This window comes from Euprymna scolopes, chromosome 2 (genome assembly GCF_053919585.1).
Source record: "Euprymna scolopes isolate OS-2025 chromosome 2, ASM5391958v1, whole genome shotgun sequence".
Lineage (NCBI taxonomy): Eukaryota > Metazoa > Mollusca > Cephalopoda > Sepiida > Sepiolidae > Euprymna > Euprymna scolopes.
Window position 1 is genome coordinate 35,498,606 of NC_136483.1, and position 25,717 is coordinate 35,524,322.

The 25,717-nt window shown below is 34.2% G+C and overlaps 1 protein-coding gene across 2 annotated transcripts in view; it reads left to right on the top strand.

Moving 5' to 3' along the window:
- Nucleotides 1-1,178: 1,178 nt before the first annotated feature.
- The window catches only part of LOC145291001 (uncharacterized), a 209,616-nt gene continuing 185,077 nt past the window's right edge, over nt 1,179-25,717 (top strand). For both annotated transcript variants that reach the window (XM_080136532.1, XM_080136533.1), the window contains exons 1-2: nt 1,179-1,348; nt 23,522-23,625. In XM_080136532.1, the coding sequence (XP_079992658.1) occupies nt 23,536-23,625 (90 nt within the window). In that variant the 5' untranslated portion in view covers nt 1,179-1,348; nt 23,522-23,535. The remainder of the gene's footprint in view (nt 1,349-23,521; nt 23,626-25,717) is intronic.

Sequence of the window (25,717 nt, forward strand, 5' to 3'; positions counted from 1 at the left end):
TTACTTTATCTAAGAATGAGAGAGACTAGTGGTAGATGCACCAGCCCAGATGTGACAACAATACTCCATGCATGGGCAAATGGTGGCCTTGTAAAGGTACAGGATACTCTCAGGCGTGAGTAGTCTTCTAGCTTGATAGAGGGAACTCACTTTCTTTGCAGCAGCCTTTGCAATGTCCTCTATGTATTTGTTCCAGTTCATATTACCCGCAAATGTTAGCCCGAGGAGTTTGAAGGTAGAATTCTCAGGTAGGGTGCTATTTCTCATGGATATAGAGGTTGGAAAAGCGTCTTATAATTGTTAATGCTAAGCCGCTTAGTTTTACGAGCATTAAATGTTACCATCCATTTACGGCCCCATTCCACTATAGTCTGGAGATCGTTTTCTAATGATTCTGCCATTGTCTTAGATTTATGTACATCTGTTCTTCCCTCATGCATATTATAGAGCATTGTATCATCAGCAAATATACCCATCTCGGACACACTATTATCAAGGAGGTCGTTTATGAATTTCAGGAATAATAATGATCCAGGGATCGACCTCTGAGGAACTTCCGCATTAATGTTCTGCTGCTTGGATGTACGTCCGTCAATGACAACCTGTATGCTTCTATTGTCTAAGAAGGATAATTTTCATAAGCAGCCCTTTATGCCAAAGGGGGCTACAACCCTGGCTTCGCCCACCTTATCCGGCACATGGCAAATGCATTCAGAGATGACTGTTAAAATATCTGCAGTAGAACGGCAGTGCCTGAATTCATACTGTTTGTCAGAGACAAGGTTTGCTTTTGCGAGGTGTTGAACAAGTGTTTGATTAATCAAGGTATTAAAGATTTTAGCGAAGAGTGGGAAGAGACTGATGGGGCGATAATTGAGAGGGTCTGTTCTTTCACCAGAATTCTTGTACATATATATAAAGAGGAGAAAGAGGAGAGAGAGAGAGAGAGAGAGAGAGAGAGAGAGAGAGAGAGAGAGAGAGAGAGAGAGAGAGATTGGAAAAGATAATATAATAACCGATACTGATTAAACGAGGCACGGTTGGTTTAGTATACTACTAAAATTGATAACGTTGTTTTTTGCTTGTTATCGTTCACACATTTCATCTGTACATGAATGTTTTAGATGGTGGGAGGAAGCGCGAATGACGTTAATAAAGGGAGAACACCATGAGAAGTAGTGGAAGGAAGCGAATGACGTCAGTAATCGAATGTGCTTTATGTTTCTTGGAGACGCTACTGAGCAGACTTTATTAACACCGCAATGTATTGTGAAAAATGTCTTGCTTTCAATCACGTACTCTGAAGGAAATGTCTATCGAACGAAGGCATAACTCGAGAATTTTGAAGGTAAGTCGAAATTTGAGGTACTTCTGCATTTACCAACCCGCGATTTCAAAGAAGTTTCTCGAGTGTGCTCGGCTGCTGACTAGATAACCGGAAGCGACGGATCGCGAAACGTTAAACCGTTATGCGAAAATTATGATTAATAGGAAAACATGGAAATACAATAAAATGACAAGCATATATCTAACCCAATCCTAACCCTAACCTGCGTGACTAATTTTTAAAAAATTTATTCCTCCCGAATTAAAAAAAAATAACCTTAGATTCGTATTAGTTAAAAATAGACAGCTCGTTCTTTAAAAATTGTAAATTGAGGAACGCTCAACCGAACTTTTCTGGTTATTTCCGTCAGTTGCCGAGCAAGCCCGAGCTAACTTCATGGAAATTGCGGGTCGGTAAATGCAAAAGTACCAAATTTGATTAAATTGTATGAAAATTTTTTCAGTGCTCGATTGATATTTGCAAAATGTAACGTGTATCTGTCATTTTTAAGAAGGGAAAAACAGACAGCGAAAAAAGGAGTGAGTGAGTGTGTGTGTGTGTGTGTGTGTGTGTGTGTGTGAGAGAGAGAGAGCGAGAGAGAGAGAGAGAGATATGGGAGAACGGAAGATGAAGAGAGAAGGACAAATGGTTATGGTGCGAGGAAGAGCGAATAACGTAAATAAACAGCTTATTATAAATGTAGTCAGTGGGATGGAATAATATAAATGATTATGAGAAAGAATAGAGAGAGGAGAAAAGATAGATAGATAGATAGATAGATAGATAGATAGATAGAAAGAGAGAGAGAGAGAGAGAGATGGGATGAGACAAAGGAAAGAGGACGAAAGACAGAGAGAAAGAAAGAGAGATGGAGAAAAAGAAAAGGAATGAAAGAAAGCGAAAGAAAGAAAAAAGGTCTATTATGAAATCACAGTATTCTTATTTTATGATGTCGGAACTGTGATTGTTGTTGTTGATGTTGTGTCATTGTTACTGTTCTTTTTGCTGTTGTTGTTGTTGTCGTCGTTATTATTGTTGATGTTGTTGCTGTTGTTATTGTTACTGTTGTTGTTGATGTTGTTAATGATGTTGTTGATATTGCTGTTGTTGCTGTTGTTATTGTTGATGTTGCAGTTGTTATCGTTGTTGTTGCTGTTATTGTTATTGATGTTGTTGATGTTATTATTAATGTTGTTGTTGATATTATTGTTGCTGTTTTTATTGTTGATGTTGTTTATGTTGATATTGTTGTTGCTGTTGTTGCTGTTGTTGTTGATATTGTTGTTGTTGTTGTTGTTGTTATTATTGTTGTTGATGTTGCTATTGTTATTGTTGATATTGTTATTATTCATGTTGTTGATATTGTTGTTTTTATTGCTGTTGCTCTCGTAGTTGTTGTTCTTATTGCTGTTGTTATTGTCGTTGTTGTTTCTGTTGTTGTTGTTAACGTTGTTGTTCTTGTTCTTGTTGCTATTGTTGTTGTGGTTGGTGTTGTTGATGTTGTTGTAAGTTCTGTTGTTGTTGTTGTTGTTGTTGTTGTTGTTGTTGTTTTGTTAAGCAAGTCAGACTTCTGCATAGAGCTCACAAATCTCCTCCGTCAGGATTGTTTGGTCTGCATGGTGTCATCTTCATTGGTGTCGAAGCTATCCGTGAATATGCAAGATTGCAGAATTTACTTACCCCCGACACACCGAAAGCAACAAGGATCAGCGATTGATACTAAGTCGGGGAAGATTTAGTCTAAAACACACGGTAATGGTACAAAAGTGGCGTGGTCGGTCTCTCTCCGTTGATTTCTGGTTACGCGCCTGACAAATCTTTTAGCTACTCAGCTAACAGGTTCTGATGAAAATCCGAGAGGTATCAGCATCACTCCTGCCGGGTATCGGCATCAGGATTCGTCGTCCTCTGATACCAGAGGACGACGGACCTGATGTCGACTCCTTCTGAATTTTCATCAGAGCCTGTTAGCCTAGTAGCTATAACACTACTACATTCTCATTCTCACTCTTGATTATATATGATGATTGCAACGTCTTGTCAGACGAGTGCAACTCCCTCAGACATTTAAAATCCATGAGCCCAAATGTCTGAGGGAGTATCTATACGAATATGATGTTACAGAGTCTTAGCTTTGTACGACAGCTAAGTCTCTCTCTCAGTCCAAAATGTTGAGATCCAGCAACAAGCAAGAGCAAGATAGCCAGCAACAAATTAAACTGCAGACCAGCTTAATGCGGGTACAGGTCTTCCGCTTTATGGTTTTTTAAATCAGAGATTTGCTTCTCCTAGAAAGGTTGCCTTCACCACGGCTTACGGTAGCCCTCTCTACCCCAATACACACACACACACACACACACACACACACACACACAAATATACACGGTGCTAGTTGGCCGTTGACCCAGAAAAGAGTTCATTCGCCCTTTGGAAGGTCTTGTTTTTAATCCTTCAGGGAGACTAGCCGCCCTCCTCACCAAACCAGACTTTGATTATACATACATACATACATATATATATATATATATATATATATATATATATATATATATATATATATATATTGTGTACAGAAAGTTGTTAGATGAGACAAGTCATTGGTACCGTCGGTTTCAAGCCCGATAATAAGGACCGTTTAAGATATCCTTATCAAGCTATCTTTAGCCAATATTCTATCAAGAGAGCTTGATAAGGATATCTTAAACGGTCCTTATTATCGGGCTTGAAACCGACGGTACCAATGACTTGTCTCATCTAACAGCTTTCTGTACACAAAATATAAATACGCTCTTACATTTCGGATTTTCCTTTTAATTGAGCACTCTGCTGGATTTCTTTTTCAAAAAAAACTAATCATATATATATATATATATATATATATATATATATATATATATATATATATGCATCACCACATTATCAAGGTCAAGAGGCCACCCAAGGATAAGGGTTAAAGAGTGTACAGTAGACATTGGACAATATAGTAATCATTAGTAATGAAAATTCGGTAAATTTGATAACTTATGTGGAACGGCTCATCAAGAACTTATTTACGTTAGACTTGAACACAACCATATTGTAGTCAGCCGGAAAGCAGGAAAACGGAATACAATTCCACAGGCGTGCAGTTCTAAGAAAGAAGCTTTGTTCATGGAATTTACGTTTAGGTTTAGGCACAGATAAAGAGTGGGGGGAATTATTGATAGTGTTTACAGCTAGATGAGTGTTTCTTGTGAAAGTTTGGCGAGGGGGGACCATAGACTGAAGCTCAGTCGGACACTTTCCATGAAAATAACGATACATCAGAGACAAACTCGCAACATCTCTTCTGTGATATAGAAGTTGCAGGGAAGAGAAAAGGACATCTCCTACGAGGCTACGAAGTCTATTTTGAACTCTATCAAGGCAGGACAAGTCCTTTCTAGCAGCTCCTGCCCAGATGTGGCAACAGTATTCCATCCTTGGACGTACCAATATATATATATATATATATATATATATATATATACAAACCTCGCACCCCCCCCCTGACCTCATTCACTCTTCCACTCTTTCATCCCAAAATAGCGAACATTTCTGTAAAAGTCTGAGGACGCTACAAACGGCCAGAAAAATGGCCGTGTAGCCGAAACAATAATGTAACTTAACAGAAAGATACGGTAATAAAAAGTAAAACGCATATATGCTCTACAACAGTATTGAGCACTTTCTTCAGTTTTTATTAACTACCATCTCCACTATATATATATATATATATATATATATATATATATATATATATATATATATATATATATATATATATATATATATATATATACATATTTCGTAATTTTCCGTAATAATGATATCGGAATATACAAACCCATTATTTTATTTGAATCTTAGTGAAAATGTATTATTTTGTTTGAACAAAAAATACCTTTACTAAAGTTATGGTTTTCAGCAAAAAAAAAAAAAAAAAAAAAATGCATGAATTTATTTCTACTTTTTTAATATAAATAAAGTATCGTAAATTGTAACAATTAAAAAAAATATTTTTACAGGAACATTACGAAAAAAGCCCCTAAAATCCGTATCAATGAATTCGATACAACCCAAAGAAAAATCAATTTCTCGAACTACCAATATTATCATTGAACTAAGCATTTATTTCGGACAAACAAGGAGTTTTTTTTTAAATTTAATTCAATACTTATGACTTTACTAATTATCTTTTAAATAAACACAGAAAACTAATATTTGTTTCAAAGGATTTTTACAATGAAATTATATAATTTCAAAAGTTGGCTGAATTTGTTAGCTAGCCGCGAAAAATTTTTTCATAACTTTTTTTTCACGTGTACAAATATTTTTTTTCCTTTTGGAAATTAACGTTAGTCTTTAACCTTTGAAATACAATAAAAAAAAAAAAAGTTGGAAACCTACAAAAAATTCTGATAAATCTGCTTTCAAAACTATGTCCACCATTTTTGCCCGTACCTACAATTAGTAATAATATCTACTTATCCTTGATGAATTGTTTTGATGGCATATTGGACTATATATACCAGTTGGTCGCCCAGCGTTGCCCGGTCGTACAATACGCTTAAACATGATATTTTAATTCATAAAGATTGCGTATGTATTATTATAGAATCAATCCTCTATTGATTATTATATATTGCAAGGTGGCCTAATTCGCAATAAATAAATAAATAATAAAAAAATAAATTAATAAAAAAATAATAATGATAATGTCGTTCATCAAATTCCGTCTGTGTTTGCTTACAATGTCACGTTAACTGATATTTGGGCTTGATGATGAATGCCCTGGAAAAGTCACTTCTGATTAATGTTTAGTTTTAAAATATGCAAAGGAAGAACTGATTTGCGGTGATTTTAAATAGTACCTCCTCTTTTATTGTAAACTGAACTTATTAATAAGAAAAAAAAAATTAAAATAAAATGGTAATGTACACCCGGGCTTGAACAAGGGATCTGTAGTCGAATGTTCTACCACTTAGTTATATCTCCAGATGAAAATAAATGTTTTTTTTAAAGAAGAAATGATTTGCTGAGATTTTATTATTTCCCTTGACCAGTGTAACGTAAAATATTCATCTGTAAAAATTTTTCTTTTTAATCTAAAAGCGAGAAAGACTATTTTCAGGATCGGATTTTTTTTATTTTCGATGCTTATTAGATGAATTCCTTTACAAAAAATATATAAGAACACTGCCAGACATATTAATTACCATTATGTGAAATTTGTAAAATAAATAGGCTCAGCCGTTCCGGAACGCATGAGGAAGAAACTCATGACCGACCCGAAGGGCGGGTGGGCCCCCTCAAGAGAGGGAGCGAAAACTTAAAATTCACCATAAAATACGGAAAAACATAACTCTTTTTATTAAAATATTTTATTAAATATGGTGCGCCTGGGCGACAGCAAAAATCCCTGCTGAGAGAAAATCACAAAATAATAAATGATTGTGTTATATTCATCTTGGGTTTATCCGTCAACAACAATGTCACTTTAAAAGTTATGCGGTGAAAATATATTGGAGAATGAACGTTTATAATTCGAGGACAGTCGTCTGACCTAGGGATCACGAGTGTGATCCCGAAGGTCAGATAAACAGCTCGTAACCTTTGTAAGTGCGATTGTGTGGAAATTCTAAAAGGAGACCAATCTAGACATGGAAGAAGTGATACTGTCGTGGTTGATTGGTTGGTGGAAACACCTTACGTTACTCTGCCCTGCACTATATAATCATGTGCAGAGATAGCAGTGTCAGAAATCGTCAGTAAAAATTCGTGGTACGCATGGAATATTTAGACTTACTGTATTTCGAAGCTTATAACTTCTTGAAAAATGTAATTAAAACCCTATTTTTTAATTAAAGGAGCAAAGACCAAAAATTAAAAAAATAACAATATTTGTTTTTTTAAATCGGTTTTCTTTAAAAAAGATTTAAAGAAAATAAACGAAAATTTACTTCCTTCGATTATAAAAAAATATATATAAATTCCAAAAAATAACTTACCTATAAAACTACTATTCGATGAGTAGTTCAATTGTTCATTGCTAAGAATTTATCCATATTTATACTTATATTCTATGTCCTTTTTAAATAAAATACTTTTTTAAACAAGGATAAAATAAACGCGAACTCACATTTTTTTTAACTGTTTAAATAAAGGGAGACAAGTCTGATTTTATTCGCCTTTATATTCCGGTGCCTTAAAGGGACATAATTTATATTCTTTTTAATGCGGGCTGTAAACCAAAATTAGTATTTTTGGTCCTCCGTAGTTAAAAAACACACACACACACACACACACACACACACACACACACACACACACACACACACACATTCACTTATAAGTTTTTCCCCTACAACAAAAAATCCAGTTGACCGATTTTTTTTAATTCTCTTAATGGATTACACGAGTTTTTGATATATTTTAATACTTCTTTATCGACTGATTTTTTTTTTAATATCTAAAAAAAGAAAACATTGAATGAAATAGAAACATTGCCGTCAGCGTTCGGTATTTACTTGACGATATAAGCATAACATGAGCTTCCATTTAAAAAAATAAACGTGGTTAAAAAAAGGTCTTACACTTTGGACTTTACAGGTAAATTTCCAAAAAATACTTCTTTTTTGTTTTAAATTTGAATATTTTATTTATTGATCTTTTATCTTCAATTTATGATATACAAAACTTTGGCACATAAATTAATTATTTAATTTATAATAGACACTTCAAAATGGGGTGGGGTGAATTTAAAAATAACGTTTGTCTAAAATATTATATTCGATTTATTAGAAAGAGCATAAAATTTCACATTGACTCTGAAAATATCGAACAAATTGAACCAATAGAAATGTTTTTAATAGATTTTTAAAGTTTAAAAATTTAAAAATATTTAACTCGTAAAATTATATTGATTTCATTACGTAAAGAAATGGCTGCATGAAGGCGCGCCGGCATTTTGTAAACAATGTTTTTTTAAAATAAAAAATAATATTTCTATTATTTTTTAAACAACTTTAATAGTTTCTTTTGGAAGTATATTCCATACAGAAAATAAACAACCCACTTTAAAAAGAGAAATTACGAGTTTTTTTATATTTTATTCGCGGTTTTCTGTTAGGGGTGTCAAAAATTCCCCCAAATTTCTGATACACCTAGTGCAGAGCCGAAAAAGTCAGTCAGTTAGAGAGTAAGAGAGATAGTCAGTCAGTGATTCAGTTGAGAGTGATCACTTAGCCCCTCTCCACGACGCCCCGAATCACTAACACCGCACTATTAAGAAAGAAAGAAAGAAAGAATGAATGAATGAAAGAGGGAAGGTCTAAAGACTAATTGTCGACTTATATGAACTCAATACTTGTGAACTATAAGAGCATTGCACACACACACACACACACACACACACACACACACACACACACACACACACACACACACACACACACACACACACACACACACACACACACATTTTTGTTTGAAAATTAATCAGTAGACTAGAAGAAGCTGAGTTTGTTTTCTTTTCCCTGTGCATTGAGTTGCCTTCCTACTGGATGCCGAATTGTGAATTACTGGTTCTTTTTCCTTAGCGGGCGAGCAACCTGCGAGACGACGGCATACCAACCCTGACGCGAGAGAAACTAACAATGAAAGACTGACCAGCGCAACCAACGGGTCCTACTGCATGGAAAAGGTCACAACTGATCATTGTCGATCAGAATAGTGACTCGGATGAGATCAGATGTTACACTTTGGTGACCTGCGACCAGGATAGTGGCACACTTTGGTTCTGTAACCAAAGATTGACTCTTACATAAAAAGGGACCCCTTGAGAAGGGATCCCCTCACACATTCGATCTGTGGTCTAATGTTTTACCACTTAGTTATATCGCCAGATGAAAATGAATCTGTTTTTTTTTTTTAGAAGATATGATTTGCTGAGATTTTATTATTTCTCTTGACCAGTGTAAAAATTCTTCTTTTTCATCTAAAAGAGAGAAAGATTATTTTCAAGATCGGAATTTTTACCTTGAAAACTATATATATATTTTTTTAAATTTCATTTTTAGTCCTTCGTTAGAAGGTTATTTGTCATTTAGTCATTTTATCTCCTGCAATCGTTGAATCAACTTGCTTTCTCGAACTCACCATAGCCTAAAATTTTCAGGGATCATTAGTTGTTTACATCACCAACGTTCTGATCCCCATCTGGCATCAATTAAAATGAATCGCTCTCGTATCGGGGAGGCCTCAAGTTTTGACAAGCTTCTGGGCTTGAACTTTACTCCTGATCTTAAATGGAATACGTACATCAAATCTGTTGCCAAGGCCGCTGGAAAAATGGTCGGATCCTTCTATCGATCCAGTAGATATCTCACTGCTGATGCAATTCTCTATCTATATAAGAGCCAGGAACACCCAATGATGAAATACTGTTGCCACATCTGGGCAGGGGCTGCTAGAAAGGACTTATCCTGCCTTGATAGAGTTCAAAATAGACTTCGTGGCCTCGTGGGAGATGTCCTTTTCTCTTCGCTGCAACCTCTATCTCACAGAAGAGATGTTGCGAGCTTGTCTCTGCTTTATCGTTATTTTCATGGAAAGTGTTCGACTGAGCGTCAATCTATGCCCCCCCTTCGCCTAACTTTCACAAGAAACACTCGTCTAGCTGAAAACACTATGAATAATTCCCCCCCCCCACTCTTTATCTGTGCCTAAACCTTAACGTAGATTCCATGATCAAAGTTTTTTCTTAGAACTGCACGCCTGTGGAATTGTCTTCCATTTTCCTGCTTTCCAGCTGTCTATAATATGGTTGTCTTCAAGTATAACGTGAACAAGTTTCTGATGAGCCGTTACACTTAAATTAACAAATTTACCGAACTTCCATTACTATCGATTACTATATCGTCCTTTTGACTACTGTACACTCTTTAACCCTTATCCTTGAGTGGCCTCTCGGCCTTGATAAGTGGCGACGCCTATGTAAAAAAAAACAAAAACATGAAACAATGTTTCGGGGATTTATCACTAACATCTTGTTAATGTGTACTTTTGTTTGAAAGTTGCCATAACAACCGTAGCTGCTGGGTCCTGTTGATCATCTATCTAGCTAGATTTCAGTGGATTTTTGTATTTATCCAATAACGTAAATAAGGGTTAAACATTCAAATATATAACAAATGAATGCTACCAAAGGCAATATCTTACTCTTCTACCTACCTAGATATTAATGTGTCAAAGTGACACTTATTAGGCGGATTTCTATCAGCATATTTCTTGGTTTTTGAGACATTTTTACCCTTAGAAAACGGCGTGTTTTCGCCCGCCATCTTAATTACTAGCCCGACACTAGGTATTTTTCGAACCGAATAAAAGCTTTAGATTCAGTTAAAATACAAAACTTATCCAAGTAGGTAGAAGAGTAACTTATCTTTCTTTTGCTAACATTTATTTCTTATATATTTGAATTTTTTTACCTCTTTTTTCGTTTGTCGGCTTATCTGCTAAATACCCAAATTTTGTTTTGCTTACTATATTGTAAATACATAAGTTAGACACAGTGCGATTAAATCGTGTGAGAGGTCATTTCTTGGATAATCTCACATCTTTATAACGTAAACAAAATACACGAAAAAAGAAGATGAATAGTAGTTACCAAAAACAATGTGACGTCATAAAGGATGAATGGTATTTACCCAAAACATTACAACGTCATAAAGGATGAATGATACTTGACAAACTTGCAGCAACAGTCGTAACTACTGGTCGCTGTTGCTGCTTTATAAAATAATGTCAAACTTAGGGATTATTATTATTATTATTATTATTATTATTATTATTATTATTATTATTATTATTATTATTATTATAAATAATAATAATTGTTATTATTATTATTGTTATTATTTTATTATTATTAATTGTTATTATTATTATTCATTGTTGTTGTTTATTATTGATTATTAATTATTTTAATTATTATTATTAGTTATTATTATTATTTATTATTATTATATATTATTATTATTTATTATTATATATTATTATTATTATTATTTATTATTATTATTATATATTATTATTTATTATTATTATTATTAATTTATTATCAATTTATTATCATTATTAATTTATTATTATTATTTATTATTATTTTTAATATTTATAATAATAATAATAATAATAATTAATAATAATAATAATAAATAAATAAACAACAAAACAGTAATAATAATAATAATAATAATAATAATAATAATAATAATAATAATAATAATAATAATAATAATAATTCTGATTTCGTTTATCAACGTCTCTCTGGAAAGGGATGGGATTAATTTCCAGAGGATTTCCCTTAATCCCGGCTTCAGACCAGGAGCTTCAAAGATCAAGGGTTTTCCTAAGGATGTTCGTGGTACCTACAATAGCAGAAGGCCGCCTAAAACATCTGCGATTCGTATTTTTTTCAATTGTCCTTCCAGACGACTTGATACTACTCCTAGCGTACCTACTACGATCGGGATTATTTGTGTTTTAACCCCGTGTATACGCCTTATCTCCAAGGCAAATGGAGCATAATTGCTCCACTTCTCGTTCACCTTCTCTCTCACATTCATGTCCCAGGGTACTGAGAAGTCTACATTCTGCCAGTTCTTTTAGACCTTGTCACTGACGACCAAATCCGGACGATTATGTTCGAATTGCTTGGTCGTTATGACACTTTTGTCCCAACATACCTCTACATTTCCATCCTCACTAGTTCTCACTTCATCAAACAATTCTTCAAACCACTTTCCAGCACACTTCACCCCAACCTTCTTACAGACCTCCCAATATATCCGAAGTCCCATGCGATCGTGTCTTTTGTGGTACTCTCTCTGGGCTAATCCAAATCTTTGTCTGTGAGTAATCTCTGATGGTGACCTGTGTGAGAACTCCTAGTGAGTGAATAATAATAAGGAACATCACATGGAATTATGAAAACTGGAACAGTATAGTTGTAAGGTACTCTCTGGCGCCTTTGAGTTCTTCCCCTTTTTTGTGTGTATATCACCATAAATTGGCACCACACCAAATAAGTGAGGAGGGTCAAGGAGGATGGAGAGACCGAGGAAAGAAAGTAGTAGACGGACCTGTGCTGGATGAGTGCAAAGAAAGAGTGGGATCTTGGGACAGCTTATTGTCGCCCAAATTCCAGTGAAGAGCAATGTTCGCTGCAAACGAGAAATCAATGGTAAGCGGCTGTTGCGATAATCCAAATTCTTTTGCAAAGGTTATCGAAAGAGGTGGAGAGTACTTGAGTCTTGTTGTCGCACATACATTACAAGATCTCTTGCAAATCTCGTTTTTTTAAACAACCTTAAAATTCAAATAATAAATTTACAAAAATGTCCGCTTAATATTTTGGACGCTAAAGAAAACAAAAGAAAAAGAAAAAGAGAAGGAAGAAAAAAAAAAAAGAAAAGGAGAAATTGTATATATTGAAAAAAATTTCTATTATATGTTATTCTAATATATTTGAACTATTTATCGCGTCACATGTGAAAAAATACGTTATTTTTTAACTATTAATTTGAAATCTGTTAATTAAATTTTTTTTCCGGTCTTAAACGGAATTATATTTATTCTAACCCAATTTCTAACTAGTCTAAAGGAAGAAGACTTTGTAAACGCCTAATTTGAATTGAAAATCATTATTTTTCGTTCACTGTGTTCTTTTTCTATCTTTTCTATATAATACATGTTTATATTTTCCTTCTTTAAAAAAAGCAACGGGATATTGTAATGTATGTGTGTGTTCTCAAATACGTTTCTAAAACAGATGAATATCGGCTGAAGAGAGTTTGATATGGGTATCAAAAACGGTGCCCTATTATCAGGTTTGAAACCAACGGTACCGATGACTTATCTCATCTAAACTTTCTGAAAATAGAAATATAATAATACGCTGTTATTTTCGGAATTTTTTTCTTATAATAGAGCACTCTGCTGGAATCCTCTTTTCCGAAAATATAATTAAGTACAGTAAAACTTCGGGATACGGCATTAATCAGTTCCGGCGGTGGTGAAATCGCCGTATGGCGGGGTCTAGCAAAATTTTATACAGTACATATTAAAAATTAGTAACAAAAAACAATACAGTATATAATACACATGTATATAATCAAATAACATTATAAATAACACCGTAAGGCGGGCAAATGCCGTAACCAGGGACCGGAATATCGTAACCTGAAAGACTGTAGTGACATTGTTTGTCTGTCTGAGGAACGATCTCTACCAAACTTCTCTGTCAATTTTTAATTTATAAACTTAAAACTTGATATATAGGGGATTTTGTCTTCACCCGATAAAATAGCTTATAAGGAGTGAAAATTGCAAAAATTGGAACTTGGCTGGCGTAAGGTGACTTAAAGCACTTCTGTACGCATGCGCAAATATACATTTATATGTTAAAGTCGGTTTAATGTTAATGTTTTCTTATCCATTTGACGATAGCTTAAATGATAACAAATAAGGTTAGAGCGCTAGATGTTTAGAATATTGTCTCTATAAATGCAAAATCTGCATAATTTGAATATCATATTTAAGCGTATTTTACGATCGAGCTACACAGGGTGGTCACTACAGTATATTGAGTACAATTTAATGATCAATAGAAAATTGTCTCTATCATAATAAATGCGAAATTTGCACCAATTAAAATATCATATTTAAGCATATTTTACAACTGAACAATAGCAATTGTCACTTTTTAGTCTACAGAGTTGAAACTTGACATGGATTTAGACCTGCTAAACATTTGGGTTTAGCCGGTAAACAGGTTCCTTCAATTTTTGACAGACTATGGCTACCCACGAAGGTGTGCCTGCGTGTGAAATTTTTGTGGCGAGAGGTGCGCAATCTCCAACCGCATCTCTCCTGCGTCGACCTAGTTAATTATTAGTTGCAAGTGAAGTGTATGTACAGGGCGACTGGAAACAAATGCCGATATAAGTGGAGAGCACATGCAGCGCCTAGAATTCCCAAATGGTCACCCATCTGGTACTAACCACGCTCAACGTTGCTTAATTCCGGTGATCTGACGAGAACCGGTGTGTCAGAGCGATTATGTCGTATATATTTAACCGGTAAATATTTTGCCGGTAACTATAGCTGTAAAGGGGTCAAAATTGAAAACAAATTGGAACTTGGCAGGCGTAAGTCGACTAAACATGTTATTTGTATGCATGCACAAATATGTATTTATATGTTCAACAACGTTATTTTTTAAGTTTTCGAATGTGTAAGGATTTAGGGCAGACAGTAACGAATAAGGCTAGAGAGTTACATGTTTTGGTTTCGATTTTAGTTGATGGCACCAAAATCATATATATATATATATATATATATATATATATATATATATATATATAACTTATGAAATCACTATTATATATTGGGTACAATATAATAATCAATAGATTATTGGTTCTATGAAAATATATACGAAATCTACATAGATTAAAATATCATATTTAAGCGTATTTTACGACTGGGCCACGTCGGGGGGTACTACTACATATTAGGTACAATGTAATAATCAATAGAGAATTGGCGCTGTAATAATAAATACGAAATCTGCATAAATTAAAATATATTTACGACGGGGCAACACCAGGCCGGCTTGCTATATATATATATATAATCAATAAAAATGATTGTTCTTATTCTTGAACTTACTCTTAGTTCAATTTCTTGATTCGTTCGTTAATTTTTCTGACATTCTGGCGTAATTCAGACATAACATCACTCTTGAATTCACGAGATCGTTTCGCAAAAAAAAAAAAAAAAACAAAAACAAAAAACGTTAAAATGCAGACGCCATCAAATCTAAAAGCAATGAAAGTTGTTTTTATCATTATTTTAAGATAGTCGACGTTTTCTGTTCTTATTAATTACTCGCTAAGAGTTTTTACACGAGTCATTATCAATCAATTTTTACTAGCAATAACAAGTGGCGTTCCTTGGAGTCTGAGTGACAAGCTTCCTCAGATTTCCTGCACTTTCCACCTCTTCCGCTAATAGTTACAAATTACTTTGCCTCATCGCAACAGAAAGCATTGATTTTTCACTGATAACGACCATTGGTGTTTCTTGGAATTTAAATGACAATAAGTTTCCCCAAGATTTCAATGCTCCCCACACTTTTGCATTGAAGGTCTGGATGGCGTTCTTCATTCTCGGTCTTTCTATACCCCTTTATGACGCACGGCCATTTTATATGATACCAATTGTGGCCTGTGTTAATATTGAAATTATATATTATTTGTTATTGTTTTAGTTATAGTTGTTGCTGCTGCAACTTTTATGTCCCTAATATAAATAAGGAAAATAGTTTAATGGTGTAATTCGTACTAGAATAATGATTCCACATTTTCCTTTGTTCGTAAAATTGTATATGGCGGCCATTTTAAGCAACTGAAACGGATTTGTTTCCAAAGAATAAATGTCAATGTTGTAATAAAGAAGAGAAGTAAACTAATAATGGTGCTTGTTTAAGAGGACATTTGGTTGTCTTCAGCTATTTCTGAAAATCGAGAAGCGAATATAAATTCTCGTACGATAACATTATAAGAATTTTAGACTATTATTCAGATGTTTTTTTTTTTCGATCGTACGATCTGGGAACACTCTACCTACTGACTATAGCATAGTCTTCCAATATCAACAAATAATTATCAAACCATTCTGTTAAATAACCACATTTTGTGTGTTTATGTGTCTTACACACACACACACACACACACACACACACACACACACACACACACACACACACATATATATATATATATATATATATATATATATATATATACTCTAATAATTAAATACCTACAGACACTAGTGTTTCATCTTTTTGGGAATCTTCAGTGCAAGGTATCACGATTAATACCAGTCGATAGATTCGAACTCGGCAACACAAGCCATCTCTGACTTGATTAGCAAAGACCGTATCCATTCGGCTACCGTTAACCGCGTGAAATAACGTTGAAATTAAAGATTTTATTTTAAATATTTTTATGTCAGTCAGAGTGATCTAGATTATATGATGATCTGTGCATAAGAGCTAAATTGACCGACTTAATTCAACTGAAAGTGCTCAACGATAAGAAACGAGTTTCTTAAAGGGGCTATATATAAAAAATAAAATACGCATCAGGTGCGTTCGAAAGTTAAATTACAACGCACTATTACGAAAATAAACAAATATATTTCGGAGTCAAGCTCCACCCTCAATATTTTGTACATTTCTTCTTCTTCTTCTTCTTCTTCTTCTTCTTCTTCTTCTTCTTCTTCTTCTTCTTCTTCTTCTTCTTCTTCTTTAGTGCCATATTGTAAAGGTTGAGAAAGAAAAGACAGTAAAGATCCGCGCGTTGTCTCTCAGCAGTTTTATTTCGAAATGTCGGAACGGTGCATTGGTTACGTGAGATTAACGTCAGGGGTGTGAGTTCCGTTATATAACTTACACTCCTCACACACACACACAAATATATATATATATATATATATATATATATATATATATATATATATATATATATATATATATATATATATAAAATCAACTAGGAAGCAATCCCACAGATGGACAGTTCTAAAAAGACACTTTGCCCATGGAATTTATAACTGCGGCGATGGGACAGGGATGGAAGTTTAGTTGACAAAGTGGAACCTATTAGATTGAACACTCTTTTTTGGGGGACACCATCCAAGAGGGAGAGGCTAGTGGTAGATGCACCAGCTCAGATGTGACAACAATACTCCATGCATAGAATAATAGTGGCCTTTTAGAGGTACAGAATGCTCTCAGGTGTGAGTAGTCTTCTAGCTCGATAAAGGGAACCCACCTTCTTTGCAGCAGCCTTCGTAATGCCCTCCATGTATTTATTCCAGTTCATATTAATTCTATTCCCCTCACCGGCGAGACTAGCAAAATTTGAAAGAAAAAAAAAAAAAAGAAAAAAGAAAAGAATACCAATTGCAAGACACAACAGATTTCTGCAGAGTTTTAACAGAATATTTATGACTTTAGTCGTTTATCTAGTAGACAACCTGTAATCGGTCTAGATAAAACATTATTGCCCATATCGGGTTTAAATGGATAACATCATCATTATCGTTATGCTATTCTTTATGACGTCATAAATTCTACACGGTGATAAACAAACGAGATAAAAAAGATCCACAGAGTTTTAGTAGTATACTAGACTGTTCGTCTAGATAAAATGTCATAAAAGAAGTTTTCTCCCTCTCTCGCTTTGATATCAACATTTTGAAGCGTTATCTTTTAGTGACTCCATCTTTTTGAGACGTCATCAAGCGTACACGTGGACAAAAACAACAAACAAAGATATAAAAAACAAACAAACAAAATAAACAGGATCTAAGGAGCAGTAGTCATAGTATTTTTTATGGAAATCGCTTCAGACAAGGCATGAAACCACTTGATGCAAGAAGATTAAAAATATTACTTTAAGTTCAAAATGTTGTGTAGTAAATTAACGGGGATTCATATTAATATATGACGGGGACATATATAAAAATGATGAGGGAGAGAAGACGTATATATATATATATTTCTGTAAAAGTATGAGGAAGCTACAGACGGCAAAAAAAAAACAAAAAAAAACGGCCGAGTAGCTGAAACAATAATGTAATTTAACAGAAAGATACGGTAATAAAAAATAAAACACACACACACACATATATATATATATATATATATATATATATATATATATATATATATATATATTACAGTTTTTTAAACACATATTAGAGAGGAGGAGATACTTCACTTATGATGATGGTAGGACATATAATACTTGAAAGGGTTCGTTATAATTGATGATAAACACATTACCTTTTTCGTTGGTGAAGGATGACACAAGACAACACTTACAAAACAGAATGATGATTGCTTTATTCATCTTACCGGCCGGTCGATGAAGTCAGGAATTCACTTGTATCTACATCTTTCGCTTCCAAGGGATTAACTGACCATTGACTGCCAACAGTCTCTCAACTCTCTTTGACTGACTGACTAACTGACTGACTCTAAAAATCTGAACCCATAGAACTATATGGAGAATTGTCCTTTGTCTATGACGTCAGAAGTGTGTTTTTCAAACGTGACTAATTTAACGTGGCTGTTTGTCCAAACACACTTCTGCAAACAAAAGAATCTTCTCCAAACCTATTTTTTTAACCTAACCTATTTTTTTTAACAATATATTTTTAATTTTCATTGTTCTTTCTTTTACTGACATATTTAATATTCAGATTTGTAAAGAATGGGCCATTAACTCTTTTTCCAATAGAAACAATATTTAACTATTCTAATAGAATTTAACAATAGACTAAATTTCTAACATTCCATTTCTTAACTTTGCCTACAGGGTTCGATTCTAGGCTTATCCTAATCTCATTTTGACTTATCTAATATTCTTCTTATTTACATGAAAATGGGATAGCCCTTTCCTGTAACATAAAGTAGCCAATGATAAGTGTTCGGCGGTTAGATATCTACCCCAAAAAACAGCAATTGTACCTCTTTGTCAGAGACATTACTCATTGAATGTGAGAACTAAAGGACAAAACAAGGAAAGTGAGAACTACGTGATTGACGAAAGTAAATCCAACATCCACCTTCTAAGTATATAGATAATTTCAAATTACGGCTCATTAGACAAATTGTTTCTTTTAAAAACATAAAAGAATCGCAACACTTAAGAATATTTTAAAGTATAATTTGTGCGATAATATTGTGAGAAAGTAACTAGCACAGCTATCGACCTCTTTGCCAGAAATAACCTGAGATAAAAACAAAGACTTACCTGCTAAATGTTTTCTCCATTCTGGTTTCGTCTTATTAAATCAAAGTGGGCTAATTTTGCTGGCGATTCGGGCCGTTTATCGACATGTTAATTTGAGAAAAAAAAGCATGCATAAATAGTCTCACTATTGATTAATTGTTCAATTTTCATCACCTGGCATAATAATATTTTTTTTCAAGATGCATAACTCCCACGAACTCCAGAGAGTTCATATTTCTTCGTCAATCTCATTGTCAATTAGATGATTAAAGAGAACTATAATTAAGGTCAAATTAGAGGACCCATTATGAGTTGCAGTCGGTCCAACATCTTGCTAGCAACTGACTGTAAAGTCAAAATTCCCGCCAAAAGTGCAATCCTTGTCTTCTGGCGGAAGTTATATCAACCAACTAGGAATCCTATCTTATCCGTGTCATTTCTGACAACATATCAAGTTTACAAGAAAATTCTTGCTATTTTTAACTTTTCAATTCAGATGAACATATCTTATCTCAAACAAAAAATTACTGATCGAAATAAGCACCATCAGAATGAACACACCTTTATCAATGCAAAAAAGTGTATTTATGCCACTAAGGTAAAAATCTCACGTTCTGGTGGTGATGAAGTTACTGAAGGCGTTTTATATATCGCTTAGGTTTTTGAAGCATTTCTCACACAGAATGTTGTTGAGATGCTTGAAAAAGTGATAGTCGGTTGGTGAAAGGCCTGGAGAGTATAACTGATGAGGCAGAGTTTGGTAAGCCATTCGTTCAACTTCTGCTGGTCGGTTTAACAACGTGCGGTCGGGCATTCTCGTGGAAGATAATTGGGTCTTTTTGTTGACTAATGCTGGGTGTTGTTGTCGAAGTTTCTGATGCATTTCATCCATTTGTTGACAGTACTTCTCTGTGGTAATTGTTTCGTTTCCATAAAAAACTGTAATGAATGAAACCGGCTGCAAACCACAAAACAATCAGCATGACCTTCTATTGGTGCAACTCTGGCTTCGGAAAGTATCGCGGAGCTTTGTCAGTGTTTAACTACTGATCTGAGCGTCGCCGGTTGTCGTAAAGAACCCACTTTTCATGCCAAGTCACAGCTCAGCTGAGAAACGGGTCATTATGTAAAAGAAAGGAACACTTCATAACGGTGTTTCTTTTGCCTGTTGTTCAATTCGTGAAGCACCCATTTATCAAATTTTTCTTGTCTTCCTAATCTCTCTCAAGTGGTTGGAAATCGTTGTATATGTTTCGTCTAATTCAGAAGCAAGTTCTCGAACAGTTGTGCATTGATTGGCTTCAACTGATGCTCTTAATTGATCGTTGTCAACATCTGATGGCTGACCACTACACTCATAATCTTCAAGACTCTCGTCGCCGCCACAAAATTTCTCAAACCACTGTTGTGCAACTTACATGACTCATGTAACCGACATACTTTAGAGTTCATTTTCAGTTACGAAGATTATGTTCATGAACATAATATTTAAATGTATTTAAATTATAATTCCCGCTATCATTTTCATTTATGTTGCGGGTGCTAAGTGTTTTTAATTTTGATTATTAGAATTAAAATTATTCTTTCTTTCAATTTTTATCTTGCCTGTGATTGAATGATGACCAACGAATGTTTTAAACTCCCATATCTTTATTGTCATCGAAATTGGTGAAATCGTCCATTTTTCAATCAAATTGATTAATTGCATTCTCTAGTTGGAGGTCCATCGCGGTGCAACGGGAGGAACTTCACACGACTTTCCACAGTGACGTAGTCCACAATACGTTGTAGTCGGCATTGCACTGTAGAAAATCCACTGTTGATTTTATAAATTTATTTTTTTTAATATATAATGACTTGAATTAAAAGTTAAAATGCAAAAATCAAAGATCATGAATAAATTATGCCCTAAACAGAAACATTTATTTCGAATGCATATAATGTCATATCAAAAATTCTACTGTTGATTTTATATGCCTAGACTTACTGCTTGATCGGTGAAAATATTTTTTTAATAATAATTGCCAAGGTTGCTGCGAAGAAGGGGGACTCTCTGTACCGTGCTAGAAGCTACTTACGCCTGAAACTATCCTGTACCTCTATAAGGCCACCATTCGCTTATGTATGGAGTACTGTTGTCACATTTGGGCTGGTGCGTCTGATACTTGTCTCTCACTCCTGGACAGGGTTCAAAAGAGAGTCGCTAACCTGATAGGTCCTGAACTGTCATCTAGGCTTCAGTCTCTGTCCCATCGACGAACTGTTGCATCCCTCTGCCTGTTCTGCAAGTGCTTTAATGGGGAATGCTCTGACGAATTACAAGCCCTTGTACTCCCTCGACGTAAATACCTCCGACAAACCCGACAAGCAGCAAAATCCTATCCCTTTACAGTAGAGATCCCTAAGTGTAAGAAAGCCTTCTACTCCAATAGTTTCTTCCCCAGAACTGCTAGACTTTGGATCTCCCTTCCGGGATTCTGCTTTCCCAATTGTACCGACATGCAGAAGTTCAAGTGTAATGTGAACAAACATCTTGCTGCTCATCTCCCTTCATAATGTCCCTACAACTTATGTCCCCGATAGTAGCCCCCTACTTCAAAGTGGCACTGTGCCTTGTTTGGGGTGAAAATTGAATAATAAAAATAAAAAATAAAAACGGCACAAGGCCACTTAGTCGTGAGGGGCTACTATTTGGGACCAGATTTGCCGAGATACTATTTATGGAGTTGGGCAGTGGGATGTCTGTTCACATTACACTTTAATTTCTGCATGTCAGTATAGTCAGGGAAGCATGGACACAGGAGGGAATTCCAAAGTCCGAGGGAAAAAGCCATTTGAATAGAAGGTTTTACGGCATCTAAAGATTTCTACAGTGTAGGGGTGAGATTTTGCTGCTTGTCAAGTTTGTCGATGATATTGTCGTTAAGGGGTACTAGTGCTCAGAGTTCGTTAGAGCACTTGCCATTAAAATACTTGTAAAATAGATACAAGGATGCCATGTTTCGGTGATGGGAAAGAAGTTGGATTTTAGTTGATAATTCAGGACAGGGTTGGCGACTTTTTTTTTTAACCTTCTCTAGGAGCAAGAGACTAGTGGCCGATGCATCAGCCCAGATGTGGCACAATACTCAATACATGGGCGAACCGTGGTCTTGTAGAGATAAAGGATACTCTCAGATGTGAGTAAACTTTTAGCACTGTGCAGCAGCCTCAATGTATTTATTCCGATTCATGTTGTCTGTGAACGTAAAATCTAGGAGCTTAAGGGAAGTACTTTCATGCAGTGTATCATTATCCATCGCAATCAGTGGTCGAGAAGTTTTTTTTGTAATTATTAAAGGAAATAAGCTTAGTTTTGGCAGCATTGAACGTTACTAACCAGTTACAGCCCCATTCCACTACAGATTGGAGGTCTTCCGCTAGAGTTTTAGTAATTTCTGTAGATATGTGATCATTTCGTCGATAGGACAGAGGTTGAAGCCTAGATGACAGCTCAAGACCTATCAGGAGCACTAGGCTTTTTAGAAGTATAATATCCTTAAATGCATAGTATTTGTCTTATCTCGCGGAGGAAGATTTTAGTGATTTTCATCATTTTCTTTTTTTTACTAAATATGAAACAGTAAAGTAAAAAGAAGAAGAAGAAAAAAAACGTGTGCAAAATTTTTTATTGAATTCGTTAGAAAAAATGATGTAAACTTTTTCGTTTGTTTATTCTTTCCTTTTCTTGCGTTTATTTCTTTCATTCATGCAAAGTTGAAAATACATTTTACAATCATGGATATGCTTAATAAAATGCATTTTCAAACTTTATATGAATGGAAAAACACACAAGAAAAGAAAAGAAAAAAAAACAAACAAGCAAAAAACAGTTTAATAGAAAGTGGATCTTAGGTTTATTCTAAGCAGCCTCGTAATTCTTGCTTTCCTTATTTTGTCTTTTAGTCCTCACATTCCATGAGTTATGTTTCTGACAAAGCAGAGAGAATTGCTGTTTGCTGGGTCGGAATACACTTATCGCTGACTCATTTTTGACCTTGAAGTAGTATTTTTTATTTTTAGTTCTTTACATCAAGTTGTTTCATGCTTTGTCTGAAGCGATATCCATAAAAAATTCAATGTAAATTGTGCACACATTTTCAAAAGACGGCTATATTTCGACTGTTTTTAATGGTTTCGTATTTGGTTGAACAGCTCATAAACTGAGGCAATTTTTATTGCTGTCTCAATCCAGAGAGGCCTCTTTTTGAGGAATTGAGTTATAATTTTTCTTTTTATATTTTCCATTTTTCTTTCACAGATATCATTTGCAGAATGTCTATTAGTTTATCTTCCGGTTTTTCATCCCAATTCAGCCAGACTCACACCTTTCCGGATAGACAGAATTATGGACGCAATTCAGTGGTAAGTTTTTTCTTCCTCGTTTGTCTTTCGTTCTTTGTCTATTTCGAGTTAGTTTCGTAATGACTATACTAGCATGGGAGCAAACAGACAACCCCTTACTCACCGACTAACTGGCATTTGTACTGGAACCAAAGTGCGGCATCTGTTCTGTCCTCAGTCAAATAGAGGATGCTCCATGAATGAGACAATTTTTAACTTTTGTTCCAATTCAGAGTTCCTCGTTGTGTTAAGACATAAGAGACACATTAGAAACCTAATAGAAGTCTCTAATACGGATGCTAAAAAATGCATGTAATTATATAGGGCACAATCACGTTGACAAATTAGTTCTTGTTAGATAACTGAAGTTAAACAATGTTGAGATTGGCCAATACGAAATGGGTGACGATTTGAGAAAACTAGGCGCTGTATTTAAAAGGACGTTGACACCTCCCCTCCACCCTCCTGCAAGAACTGCCAAAAATTAACATTGTTATCTTCTCTGGTCAGGATAATCAAGCAACTAGGGATTCTTGTGAATTTCATATTCCCATATTTCCTTCTTCAGACTGAGTACCGCTAGCTGGCTGGGCTAGCTTACAAGTAATTCGGTTTATTTGGATACTATATATCCTTTGAGTGTGGGTTTGGTTGGGCGACATATTTACTCTGTTTTGATTATTTAAAACCGAATGCAGATCAAGAATGACGAAAGAACCTGAACCAAGATTGTTTGATTGAAATAGCACCATGTTTTGAAGATGTGGGAACTAATCTCAACAGTTCCGGATATTGTAGTTTGGTAAAAGTTTGATCTTTGCGGGTTCCCATGTTAATTTTTTTTTTCTTTAAAGGAAAGGTCCCTGGGAGCGTTTTAAAGAAAGGGGTAGTCTAAAAAATGTATATTAATGAGGATAGAAAGTCCCTAAAAAAAAAAAAGAATAATGATTTTAAAATAAGAGGGTTAAAAAGTACTAGGGTGAAGAAAACCCCAAACGATTAAAATTATTATGGCACTTCTGCAGTATGCGGACGGCAGCCATTGTTAGGAGGCGATAACTCTAATTTCTTCTTGGTCAAATAACACGGCAATAAGTAACGAACAAGAATTTTTTTCCGAGCACAAAAATATTTAAAACTAAAACATTTATGGTATAAAAATGTATTGATATATAATTGTAAAAATATTTAAAACCAAAACATTTATGGTATAAAAATGTATTAATATATAATTGTAAAAATATTTAAAACCAAACCATTTATGGTATAAAAATGTATTGATATATAATTGTAAAAATATTTAAAACCAAAACATTTATGGTATAAAAATGTATTGATATATAATTGTAAAAATATTTAAAACCAAAACATTTATGGTATAAAAATGTATTAATATATAATTGTAAAAATATTTAAAACCAAAACATTTATGGTATAAAAATGTATTGATATATAATTGTAAAAATATTTAAAACCAAAACATTTATGGTATAAAAATGTATTAATATATAATTGTAAAAATATTTAAAAGTCTGCGTAAGGAAATAAGTTTAATAAAACACTTTTGTAACGAAAGCAACCTTAGATTTTTCTAAATTAAACTTTTTTTTCGAACAAATAAATAGTTTCAATAAAACATTTTTTCGAATTAAAGCATCATTGAAGGGTCAACACCCGAGAAGCGCCAACTGGCGACAGTTTAATGAAACGCACCAAAAAAGATGGCCACCGTCTGCATACTGCAGAAGTGTCATCATTATAACCCGAAAGGTTTAAGAAAAGAAAGTCCCAGAATGATTCAAAATAAAAGAATTCTTTTTTAGCAAACACAAAAAAAAAAAAAAAAAGGGAAAAGGGAAAAATTATAAAAAAAAGTTTTTATAATTAACTTTAGAACAAGATGAAGATCATGACCTTGAATGTTTTCTTTAAAAAAAAAGAATACCTTCCGAGGACTGGCACGTCAAAAGAATATTTCGGAAGAAGAGGACTTTATTCGAATTAGTCTTTTGAAATACATTTAAAAAAAAAAATTATTGCATATTTCTTTTTTTCTCTCAATTTTCTTCTAATAAGATTTCTGCTATATTTTTTGTTTCTTTTAAGTGGAAAA